At 38.2% G+C, this 13395-nt stretch overlaps 1 protein-coding gene across 4 annotated transcripts in view; it reads left to right on the forward strand.

Moving 5' to 3' along the window:
* Positions 1–3300, forward strand: part of ICA69 (islet cell autoantigen 1-like protein) — a 324248-nt gene extending 320948 nt beyond the window's left edge. For all 4 annotated transcript variants that reach the window (XM_089239477.1, XM_089239474.1, XM_089239475.1 and 1 more), the window contains one exon: positions 3090–3300. In XM_089239477.1, the coding sequence (XP_089095603.1) occupies positions 3090–3200 (111 nt within the window). In that variant the 3' untranslated portion in view covers positions 3201–3300. The remainder of the gene's footprint in view (positions 1–3089) is intronic.
* Positions 3301–13395: the final 10095 nt, after the last annotated feature.

Below are 13395 nucleotides of genomic sequence, written 5' to 3' on the forward strand. Positions count from 1 at the left end.
TTGAACCCCAACCCCCCTTCTCCCCATTTTCATATGGCAACGAAACATTCTATATTTGGGGGGATCGTTTCATGCCTTGACGCTGCTCAGAAAACATGTCAATTTCAATATTATTTTTGACAAACCGACGTCTATGATTTTTTTTCTTTCAAATTTCACATAAAAAAGAAAAAATTTTTGCGTAATTTTAGGAAATTAAGATGCCGGATAAAATGGTAGATTTTGCTTTCGAAGACAAATTAAACATGCAGCACAATGTTTCAAAAAGGCCACATCACATACGTTTTAAAATAAAGAAAGTCTTGGTTTTGACGTATACCGGGTACGAGCTATTTCTTTATAAAATTTAGTTTCCTTGGTAGGGTGCAATTCACATAGACTATTATTGCTTTCAAAAGAGAAAAAAAGTCTTTCTGATCGGTATACTGATCTCTAAGATATTGATTTACCGATTTCTTTGATCGTTAGAGTTGCTGTCTCTAGCCATAATTATAAATGGTCACAATTATCACCAAACACTATGCCAACGTGGCGATGACCCTAAATCATAGGAATCAATACATGGGGCCGGTCAAAGCACAAAATTCGGACATTGGCTGGGCAAACTCTCTAATTTCGGGCTTCATCACTATTATGCAGGGTCACAACTAGATGCTTGGTCACCTGGGGCAAGTGCGCAATTTGGCGCCCCCTTGTAATGTTGAAGGTAAGGTTTTAGAATGAAATTTGTGCCCCCCCCCCCCCTCTGGTCCAGAGCCCAGGCCACGAGACCCGCCTGCTCCCGGGGCTCGGATGATTGCGCCGAAAATGGGAGTGTTTGTATTCCCCCAACAGGTAGATTGCACCGAGTCTGGAAATCGGGGTGAGCGCAGTCGACCTATAAACGGTTTATCTTCGGCGCAATCGACCTACACCCCTGCTCCCCCTAATTGCGGCCCTGATATTATGTGTATATATATATATATTTATTTATGCAGACCAAGAAAGAAATATCGTCGTATATTGGTTATCGTTATATCGAGAGCAGCAATTTAACATTAGAGTAGTGACATTTCCGCACAAAACTTGAAAAAATATCATTGTTGAAGGATTTATTGCTTATCGTTGTAGCGGGGTTTCACTGTATTTAAAAAATTTGTAAAATATAATTAAATAAAACATGCAAAAAAAATACAGCCATTGTGTATTAACAAATAGCACGAAATATTATGCAAGTCTCAAGTTAAATCTATATACATATAACTTGGAATAAATTCTAAAAATAAATAAATTCTGGAAAAAAATTTAATTTTAATTTCATCTTCCATTCAACAAACTTTTTGTTGGATTTTAGTGGATTGCATACGTTTATTTATGTGTTTATATACAGTGAAATCTCGTTACAATGACACTCGATACAACGCTAAATTCTACTACAATGATATTTTTTCGTCTTATTTAGCAATGCCTATAGCCTAATATTAAAGTGCTGCTTCTCGATATAGCAATAGTCCTTCTACAACGATATTTTTCATGGTCCCGAGAATATCGTTATATCGAGATTTCACTGAAAAATTAAAATAAAAAAAAAAACATTTTTGAGAAAAATTTCGACGTACAGCTTCACATGTTGTGAATATAAGTGTGGAAAAAACAGTTCCCCTCCTTGGAAAGATAAACAGTTTCTCTCTCTCTTTCTCTGTACCACCCCTCCCTAATTCCATTTTAACAATCTAGCATTCTTACTTTCAAGATACCAGTAAAAAAGCCACACCTTATTCTGTACAGACGGTATTTATTGTGATGGTCTATAACCAATTCATTGTACTGTTCAACGGAGCGCTTCATTCATTTGAAGGATTAGGAGGCGTTGAAGGTGTCAGTCAAGCTACAATACGTAAAGGGGGAAGGAACAGGTCTTCCATGACCCATATATTCGTCATCACTGCTCAAGGATTGGAAAAAGTTTGACCCATATATTCGTCATCACCACTCAAGGATTGGAAACATTATGACCCATATATTCGTCATTGCCACTTGACTGGTTAAGAGAAGAGGGGCTTCACAAAAATGAGATTTGGTTGAAAGTTTCTAGAATTTACCTGGTAGGGCCTCAAAAAAACCACTTGGCCCGGGGGCCCATGATGCTCTTAAGACGGCCCTGGGCACGATGATGATGTCACTTCATATATAAACATTAGATCAGTCGACTCCACCTTTGATGCGGGGGGGAAGCAATGCCCCCCCCCCCCCGTATCTCTGCCCATGAATTGACACAAGGGGGCGATGAGAGGAAACATCGGTTTTTGAAAACTGTTTCCCAACCATTTTTTCCCAAGGAAGCCTTGTTTTATCTGTTAAAAGTGTTTCCCTCCTTTGAATATGCGCTATACATTCCAGATGAACTGTAATTGATTAATAAAGCCTACTGGTTTCAGGGCCCAAGACGATTCCAATAATTTTTTCCCTGTTATAAATTCACTGAAGTTGCGGCCCGGCAAAGAGCCTAGCCTTGGGGCCCAGGATGTGGGTTGGGGGTGGCATGATTTTAGCATCACTGCTCATTCACCTATGGCTGGCCTTATTGTACCTTGTTTTTTATACATAATGACAGTCATTGTCATCACCATATGCAGTGGTTGTCAAACTTTTGTCACCCACAGCTCCCTTTTATCTGCAGCTTCAACGAAAAGTGTAGTAGTTATTGTGTATTCATAAAAAAACTGCTATGTGTATAGTGAACAGACACAGTGACAAGCCGCCACTGACGAGTAGTAGTCCTACATAAAGTTGTGGGGGTAAATCTTTGATATATATCAATCCAGAAACAAATGGAAGAAACAATGGAACATAGTTTTTGATAGACAAAAGAGTAATGTCTTACAAACTGATCAATACATGGGGCGATCTCTGAAAATAATGTGTGGTATAGCAGTATAAATCATACCTAATTCAGCAGGATGTGGTCATCACATGTCAAGTTAAATAGGTTTTTCTCCATTGAATTTAGTAATGTGCCAACCATGGGGAATAATTAATGTCAAGTTACCGGGATAGTTGGGTTATCGAGGCTGCACTGTATTATATTTGTCATTTTTTTTCTCTTATAGGGGAAACAAGATATGTCAGCATGGTTCAACTTGTTTGCTGATCTCGATCCTCTTGCTAATCCTGATTTGATAGGAGTGAAGAAGAACAGTTTTGATGACAGAAATTGTTGAGTATAAAAGTATAACTTTTTTTCACACACCAGCTTGCTTTGTATATGTGTATGTAAACTGGTGTTCAGAATTGTCAGAATAAACACATTTTTGATGTGAATATGACGTATAAATTGTTATGATAGTTGAGCCTCAAGAAAGTATTATAGCCTTTAAATGGAAATAAATTCTAGAAAAGCGTGCAAAGAAAATCTTTACTATCTAGTTGGAAAGACAGATTCAATGTTTCTAATAATAAAAGTCGAAACTCAGGGGGTGAACTATCTCTGCAGTCCTTAGTAACTACTGGTCGGAGGGCCAAGGCTAAAGACCGCTTCAACTACTAGTAGTTGAGAGGAACCACGGAGAACCGTAAACTACCGGTCCTTAAGATCACTTGACGTGAAATAGTAGTTGGACGGGGAGAAAATTTTTGGTTTCAAGAGTAACAGATGTCTAACCAATCGGGATGCCGTTTGAAGCCTACAACTACTAATTATTTAACCATCGTTTTTCCACAGCAGTGGTGGCAGCGATTTCATGTTTACAACTGATTGTAAACAAACTTTTTCCTCTGGGATTTTTTTTTCTCGCCATAAGTTTTTGTCATCCGTGCTTTGAAACATTTTTTTACTCTTATAATTGCTAGCTAATTTAGTTATTTTGTAAACCCATGAGGACGCAACTTTTTTAGAACAATATTCAGTATATAAATAAAAATATTTTTCTTGTTCGAGCTCATCAACCCCACACTTAAAATCTTTCCAAGGACCTGTGCTTTTGGATACATGAAGGAACGAGTATCTGGGTGCCCCAGCTGCATAGAACTGGGTCTTGTATTAATAGAAACGAAAAGAAAAAAAAAACATTCTAAATTAAGGTGGGCGGCACCCTACCCAATTTAGCTTGCTTTATTTTAATTTTAACTGCTTATCACGAAAAAATGATTCAAATTTTTGTCAATTACGTTCAATAATTTATTATCAATCAATTGTAGCTTATGTTTCTTCATGCATTGAAGGTGGGGATTAATCTAAACTACAAAAATTTGCAATTTCCTTATTTACTGCTGATTACATAGCAGTCATCCAAGCACAATTTTTATTGTATCAATAATAATCAAGCGTATATCATAAATCTTCGCATGAGTACAATATACGGGGTGATTATAAAAAAACTATCCCGACATATGGGCCCCTAACTATCATACCATTCACAGAAACTGAATGAAATTGTGGCATAAGGTATTTTGAGGCATGCGCTCAAGAATGATATGGAAAACAACAGTGTCACTCTAACAGTTACGGTTACAGTGAGAAAATTTCGAAAATATCAAATGGCAACACCAAGTTTTTTGTATTGGAATGCGATCTCCATACTGCAAAACACTAAATAGCGTTGGAATGGCCCCTGTAGTACGAAAATCCCCGGAGCTAGGCAAGGAAAAAGTAAAAAGGACTTTGCCGTGCACCAGAGCATTAATGTTTGTTTCATTCGTCACACCATTTCTTCGGCTGAGATCCCAGCCTGATTAGTCCTCCATAAGGTCATGTGGAAAATTTGTGAAACACAATAAAATGCTTTATTTTATGCTGCTTCTCTGTCCTTATTGGTTGTCCTCACTTTTAGCCTATCTACCGCCGGTGATTTTCATGCTACAGTTGCCGTTCGAACGCTATTTAGGGTTTTTCACAATGGAGATCGCATTCCAATACAAAAAACTTGGTGTTGCCATTTGATATTTTCGAAATTTTCTCACTGTAACCGTAACTGTTAGAGTGGCACTGTTGTTTTCCATATCATTCTTGAGCGCATACCTCAAAATACCTTATGCCAAAATTTCATTCAGTTTCTGTGAATGGTATGATAGTTAGGGGCCCATATGTCGGGATAGTTTTTTTATAATCACCCTGTATATATATATGTAATGAAAATTTTTGTTGATATGAATGCGTATCACCAATACGAAACAGCCACATTGTGAGCTGAATTTTTGCGCCAATCATCATTACACTGGTGAAATAAATTAAGAGAATTTGCATATTTTATCGAATTTCATGAAAAGAACTGAACTGAATGTAAAACCACTGCTTCTAGAGAAAAATGCAAATCTTGTACGTCAAATACATAAGCGTACACGTGTGTGTAGGCGGAGCCAGTAGAGAAACAGGCTTTATAAGCGCGCGTTAGTTAAGACGCATTTCATTCGCTAGCACACCTCGGCGAATTTCTTGGTGTTATTTTGTAGCAATTGGTTAATTTCAAATTGTAACAGTAAAAATGAGTAACCACCAACGTTTAGATGATGGAATGAGGTGGCGAATTGTGGGGAGGTTAGAAGCAGGCCAAATCTCAAAAGTCCAGATTTGTAGAGAGTTCAATTTAACGCCCAGCGTCGTGTGTAACTTATGGAAACAGTTCCAGGATCCATAGAGAGAAAGCCTGGGCAAGGTCGTCCAAGAGCCACGACGGCCAGAGAAGATCGATTTTTGTCAATTATAGCGAGGCATAACGGCTTCTCATGACTTGTATGCAGCCACAGGAACCCATGTATCAAGGGTGACTGTTTCCAAAAGACTTCATGAGAGAGGGTTGTTTGCAAGAAGACCTGCTGTTTGGGTCCCGCTCATTTCTATGGACAGGAGAATCTGTTTATCTTGGTGCAGAGATCATAGAGATTGGAGTATGGATCAATGGGCGACCGTTCTCTTCACTGATGAGTCCCGGTTCAGCCTAAGCACCGATTCTAGACGTACGTTCATATGGAGAGAACCAGGGACCCGCTACCTACTCTCCAATGTCCGCGAAATCGACCATTATGGCAGAGGAGGTTTAATGGTCTAGGCAGGCATCGTGTTGGATGTCCGCACACCTCTCCATGTCTTTGAAAGAGGCACTGTGACTCATGTGAGGTATAGGGATGAGGTCTTGGAGCCCTATGTTCGCCTTTTCAGGGGTGCAGCTGGCCCTGAGTTCATTTTAATGGACGATAACGCGAGGCCACATAGAGCTCTTCTGCTCGACGATTTTCTAGAGAATGAGGATATTTGCCGGATGGATTGGCCAGCCAGATCTCCAGACCTTAACCCTATAGAGCATGTCTGGGACGCTCTGGGGAGGGCAGTTGCAACTCGTAACCCCCCTCCGGGAACCATCCAGGGAATGAAAACAGCTTTGCTGAACAAACAATTGCCACAGGAAATGATAAACTGCCTTATTTCAAGTATGAAATCATGCTGCGAGACCTATATATCTGTAAGAGGGGACCATACCCCCTATTAACCCATTTTTTGTTTATTCTGCAACCGCTGTTTCATACCTTCCGACTCCAATGAGTGTTACACTCGATCATGCGTGTGTATTACAATTACTGAATGGTTATTTGTTTTGTATTGATGTATGTACATATGAAATTTTGTTAAAATCGGTACAGTAGTTCTAGAGATAATTGACCAAGTCTGCAAATTATCTTAATTTCTTACACCAGTGTAGAATTACTACTTCACCAAACACCAATTCTGGCCATATCACTATATATTGCACTTTACTGCCATTGATGAGATGGGTTGGAAATGAAAGCGCTGTCTATTGGTGGTCGCCTCAAGTTCGCTAGGGAAAATATCTTATCTATATCCTCCCTCAGGTTCGAACCCAGGACCATGACAGCAACCTTCACGGTGGTAGACGACCACCATACCACTCGGACGCCGATTAGAGTTACTGTCACTCAAGTCTGATTAACTCATGTTCACCTCGGAATCTTTCTGGATGTACTCCCACTTCTCTTTCTGGAATTTTTTGAACCATTTTGTATAAAATGAAAGGTTCAGCTAATAGAAAATGCATTGAAAAAAAAGTTGTTTTCAGAACACATGTACGTTTAGTGCAACACTTATAGCATCAAACTGAAAACAGTCTAGACTTTCTAAAAGATTATCTTTCCCATTTGTCGTACAAGATACCAGGGGCAGGTTGTAAGGGGTGGCAGCATAGAGTTTAATTAAGACCTCAAAATTTAACAATAAAAATTCACATGACATTACTCTTTTGAGCCATACCTCAACAACGGAAACGTTGAGAAACTAGACACATAGCCTCTTACCGTTATACCAGAAACAAGAATGTAAGCTATCAGGCGGCCCTGGGCTTGAACTACCAGACAGATACCCACGTTAATATTCCTTACGGAACCTCTAATGTAAAGGGTATCTGTTGGAAAAGTAGCAACACCTTCCCCAGCCCATCAAATCCATCCACCCTACCCGATCAAACATGAGAACACTTTTTCAAAGTACATGGATGGGGGGGGGGGGGAATATATATAGTAACCACAAAGTAATGTGAAAATTAAACATTTGTGGAAGCACAATGTACGTCACAGAAAAGGGTGGGCGAAAACATCAGTTATATATGCTATATATCAGTTATATAACACTGGAAAACACAGAACAATGAAAAATAAACATCTGTGGTAAGCACAATGCAGGTCACAGTCCGAGAGGAAAAAAAAACGGGGAACAACAGAAATGCAAATATGAAGAACACGAAAATGCAAATATGGTAAGCACAAGAAATATTCAAATCTTAAGCATCTGTGGTAAGCACAATGCATGTCACAGTCCGTCCAAGTACATATGTATATGAGGAATAGAAAATAAACATCAGTTAAATCACTATGGGAAACACAAAACAATGCAAAAATTAAACATCTGTGGTAAGCACAATGCACGTCACAGTCCGAGAGAAGGAAAAAAATGTGAACACATTTTTACAATTTCAGCGTAGTCATTAGATTTGGGGTGTCGATGCTGATCTGGTCATCGATCTAGTCACCACTCTCATCAGATTCAAAGAGATCTTCTTCATTTTTGCTGTGCAGTAACGACAGATTTTCCTCTAGAAAGTTGATAAGTTTAATGATGTCAGCCCAGTTTTTAGTTTTTATTACTTGACGTTTCCAGACGTGGAAATGTTTTAGATTAATCGGGGGCTGATGGTAGGATGCAGTGCTAGGACACGACCAAATATAGTGAGGGAATGTTCCGATTTCCCCACAAGCACATAATTTATTTTTAGATATTTTAAATCTCCTTAGGTAATACGGAACAGGGCCATGCTCACTATATAGGATTGTCCTTTCTCTAATCCATGGTTGGTTGAAGATTTTGGTCTTATTTATGATTTGGAAGACCTTTCTGCCCCGTTGTTCACCATCAATCCATCTGGACTGCCAAGTTTCTTTCGCTACACAAAGTATCTTGTGTTTGGCATGAGACCAGGGAGGAAAAACATCAGAGTTCATATTTTCTGATGAAGTAGCTGTTTTAGCAAGTGCGTCTGCTAATTCATTCCCTTGATTACCCACATGGGCCCTGGTCCATGAGATGAAAGTGTTGGGCTTGTCAATTAGGGTTTGCTCTGATTTGTCGTACAAGTTGGGTGGGGGAAAAATTATTTCTAAGCGCGAGAATACTAGAAAGACTGTCGGATATAATCTGAATAGGTTCGTTCTTATGCAGTATATGGAGAATGGCCTGATGAATAGCAAACAATTCTGCCTGGAAAACAGAGTTGAAGTCTTGGAGCCTTTGTGACCATTCGTGTATGAGGACGTTGTTGCGAAAGACGACAAAAGCCGAAGCAACTCCATTAGAAGTTTTCGAGCCATCCGTATATATTTTGATGGCAGTTGGAATGTTTTTCTTCAGTGATGAGCTGATTATCTTGAAGATCTATGGCTGGATGATGAGGCCATGAGGATATTTTTTCTTCGTATGCAGATGCTAGTAGACTGAAATCGTTACATATGACATTGTGTCTTAATAGAAGGAGTCTGCTTCTTTTCGATATAACTTCTATTTGAAGGTCCAAAGGTAAATCTCCAGTGGAAAGCTGTAACACATTAGTTGGCGTAGTATTATATGCACCTGTTACAAAAAGTAAGTATTGCCTTTGAGCTGTTAGCATCTTGCGTTTCATTCTGCAGGTGGGGTTTGCAAACCAAATACTCGATCCATACGATAATTGGGGGATGATGATGGTTCGATAATAGATATTTCTGAATAGCCTGTTAATACCCCACTTGCTGCCCCCAATCCTATAGAAAGACTGGAGTGTTTTATGAGCTTTAAGTACTTGTTGGTCAATGTGGTAGATCCAGTTAAATTTTTCGTCAAAATTGATCCCCAGATATTTAAAGTTCCGTGTTCTTTTGATGTGTTGGTTATCATGTTGGATTTTCAGGCATCCTTTGTTTCTATAAGGCCAGAAATATGCAATCTTGTTGGTTTGAAGTTGCAGGTGATTAATTTCAAGCCATTTTTCTATTTCTTTTAGACATCGGGTTGCAGTTTCATTGATGGATTTTGATGTGTTGCTTGATACTATAAGAATGATATCATCAGCATATGCTTGCAGGCATCGTCTGGCCATTGATGTTTGAGAAGGTCGTTAATAATAACATTCCAAAAAAAAAGGACCACTACAGGAGCCCTGAGGGCATCCCTGTTTCTGTGTCTTTGTTGCAGGCCCTCTATCTGTCATGATAGATATACTTCTTTTTTTTAAAATACTCAAAGTGCTTTTAAGTAAATTATCAGGTATTGTTGAAATTGACGATAGCCTATTATATATGAGCTCATGACGAAGATTATCGAATGCTGACTTGATATCGAGAAGGATCACAGCAGAGAAATTACTCTTTTCTTTTTGTCGTTTCAATTCTTGCATCATGTTGTCTATTGCTTTTTCTGTCGATTTCCCTTTTCTAAATCCAAACTGTAGCGGATGGAACCAATTCTGTTTGTTTAAGAAATAATCCATTCTATTTATGAGTATATGTTCAAATATCTTCCCAACATTCGATAATAATGTTATGGGTCTGTAAGAGTCAAGGTCTTCGGGCTTCCTCCCTTGTTTCAGGAATAATAATAGCATGCCATTTTTGAAATGCTCTGGAAGGGTTCCAATGTCCAGGCATTTATTGAACAAGATATAGAATAGAGAAGGGAACGTACAATGAAGTTTTTTGATAGTTCTGTTACAAATTCCATCCATACCTGGTGCCTTTCTATTGTTTAACTTGTTAATGATTCTTGTTATCTCCATGTGTGTGATAGTCTTATCTCTTGTGTGCAGTGGAATGTCACAAGATTGGAGATCGGTGTTCTGGATCGGATCTGGATAAATAAGATTTAATTGACGTCCAGCTGCTTGCACAATATCTATTTTTTGGTTATCTTGCAAATGAAGGAGGAGCTGCGGCGGGAAATATTTGTTGTTCTTCTTTGTTTTAAAGCAATTCCCGTAAGGTTCTTTCATTCGGCTCCAATATTCATACCATTGTTTTTTCTCAGTGCTTCTAATTAGTTTCTTGATAATAGCATGCTATTTCTTAAATTCTAGTATATATCCTGGTCTGTCATCTCCTTTTACGTAATTTATTTTTCTTTCCATTGCACGAAGTTTCCGCTTTTCTTTAGTCAAATGTTCATTCCACCATGATAATTTGGAAATAGTTTTGGGAACTTTTAAAGTGAAAGTATTACTGCATGCAGTTGTTAAAAGATCCAAGATTTTCTCTACTAAGGTTAGTGATCCTTGATTATTATATGTATCTTGATGTTTCAGCTCGTTCAATAAATTGTTCAGAGGTTTTTGCAGCTTTTTGCAAAGCAACCTTAATTTTCTCTCTGTTACGTGATATCGAGGATAAGATGAAACACAAATGCTCTCAGAAATGCTGATTCGAATGTACTTGTGTTGGCCCAAGGTGTCTTTGTCACTTATTTCCCACGAAGTAGAAGCCGAAAGCGTTGGAGAATTGCAGAAGGAAAGATCAGGCCATCCTTTAGATTTTCCGTGCACATACGTTGGAGTTTGTAGATCTTGATTGAGTAGTATGAGATGATTCTTTTGTAGAAATTGTAAAATTGTTCTTCCTCTGGAATCTTCATCTCTGTAGCCCCATAACGAGTGATGACCATTCAGATCCGATCCAATCAATATAGGTATGTTTTTGTTGCTCTTTATTGTTCTTTCAATTTCATCAATTGTAGAAGATAAGTTTTCGTACGGAGAAGAGTATGCCAAGATGATAATGAGATCACTGTTATTCAGACATACTCTAATAGCTGTGGTGGAAGTTGTATTGCATACTGTGGCTGGATGAATGTTGGAATTTGTACATACTATTGCAGCTTTATTGTTGGTGGATGACCATCTATTCCAGTGCGGTGGAAGACTGTGCAGTTGTCCGTTTTTGGTGCACGGCTCTTGCAGCATTATGAAATCAATTCCTTCTTTTCCGGCCATTGTTACGAACGATTCGGTTGTGTCCTGTACACGGTCTGCGTTATACTGTAAAAGTTTGATGGGCCCCTTAAGACTTTGCTGAGACATAGTTTTAGTGTGCAGTAGATAAATTTTAGCTTGAAATTGTTTTTTATTCAGGATTAATTTGAATTCAGTGAAATTGCGTTTTTGGACACACTGATTTCGATGATGTGTGCCCTTTTTTTTTCTAAAATTTATATCTTATGTCGTTGGTTATTTCTAAGTGAAATTTAAGTTTGAAGTTATTGCTCACCTCCGAACTTATAATTTTCGCTGCTAATGGATCTGTGCAAGTCAGTACGAGTTGATTTCCATTTGCATCTGTTTTAATAATGTATTCATGCAGGTTACTGTATGTCAGTTGTTCTTCCAAATCATGTACGACTCTATTGATGTCACCATGATCTACGATGTTGAAAGTTAGTCGAGTTCTGTTTATGTCCATATTGCGAAAATTTGTGGTGCGATTCCATCCTGTTCGCTGCTTGGCCAAACTTGCATTTTGTTGGCGATTATACAATACACTACCAGATCCAAACCTGAAAATTGGCGGGTGATTATTCACAGGGTTTGAGTTATTCTGATGGTATGTAGAGAAATTCTTAGGTTGTGAGATGAGTCGAGGATTCTTTCCCTTGAAAATCTTTCTATCATGGGTCCAACGTTGTGGGTGACCAGAAATATTCTTCTCCGGACAAATGACATATATTGTTTGTCTCAAAAAGTGATTGTTGAGAATAAATTTTCTTATTTTTAGACAATCCTGAATGGTATAGCAGTCAATTGCTGTGCCATTTTTAATATGTCTAATGGCATGGATATTGTTTTCAGATTTCTTTATTACAATTGGACCGGTGGTATCAAATTGTTTCGAGTTGGATTTTTTATTTTTGTATAATAATACTGTATGTATTCGTTGTTTTAGATTCTTTTGGTTCCTCCTATAAGTGACTTTTTGAAAGGGCAAGCTATTACAATCTAACTCGTCTACAATGACATATGAAAGTGCACTGTCATCTTCATTTTCATTATGTGAGGTTAACGAAGTGGTTTTTTGTGTTATAGGAGAAGAAATTCTTGGACATGGAACTTGTATCATCTTCTCTTTCCTAGTTGCCAAAGTTGTGTCGCTAGTTGTAGAGTTTTTTTCTGGAGTATTTGTTTTCTTCTCAACATTGTCCAAAGTCTGAGTAGAAGCATCTTTTAAATCATTATTGGAGCCAAGAGCCCATAAATTGACAATTTCCAACAATTTTTCCGTTTTTTTCCGCATTTGAGTTGGAATTCCGAATTTAAATGTCTTGCCTTCGCCTGTGGAGTGTCTTATGATTTGTATGATCTCCTGGAAGATGTCCTGAATGTTCAAGACATTATTCTTGTAACGCTCTGTGGCAATGATTTCCATCCAGTCTTGTTCAGAGTACTCATGTGATGTGGAGGCTATGGGATAATTTTTATTTTTTTCTTTGCTCCCATTAGAATTTGTTGGTTTTCTTTTCAATGAGTCGGATAGTTTACCTTTAACAGCAGGTCTATTGGTCTTTTTGTTGACTTTCTTCTTTGTATGTTCATTATTGTCTTTGTCATCTGGATTCTGTTTAGTTTTTGCCCTGTTGGTATTCAGGAACTTTTCAGGACTTTTAAGGTCATGAGTGATGGTGCCGTTCTCTGGGTCCTGTTTGTCAGATACAACTCGTGGATTTGAATTTTCCGTTGAGTTATCAATATCATCATCTCCTCCCAGCTTATTTCCATCATTAATGTATTTATCATTATTGTTTCCAAATGGTGAGATCATGTAGAATTTGGATGGAATGACATCAGTAGGAGTAAAAACAAATGTCTGATATCCTAATAACAATCTGGTATTCTGTTTCTCTGA

Source organism: Pholcus phalangioides, unplaced genomic scaffold (genome assembly GCF_987345545.1).
Source record: "Pholcus phalangioides strain wild (caught in Gottingen) unplaced genomic scaffold, Ppha-v1.0 ptg000011l_1, whole genome shotgun sequence".
Lineage (NCBI taxonomy): Eukaryota > Metazoa > Arthropoda > Arachnida > Araneae > Pholcidae > Pholcus > Pholcus phalangioides.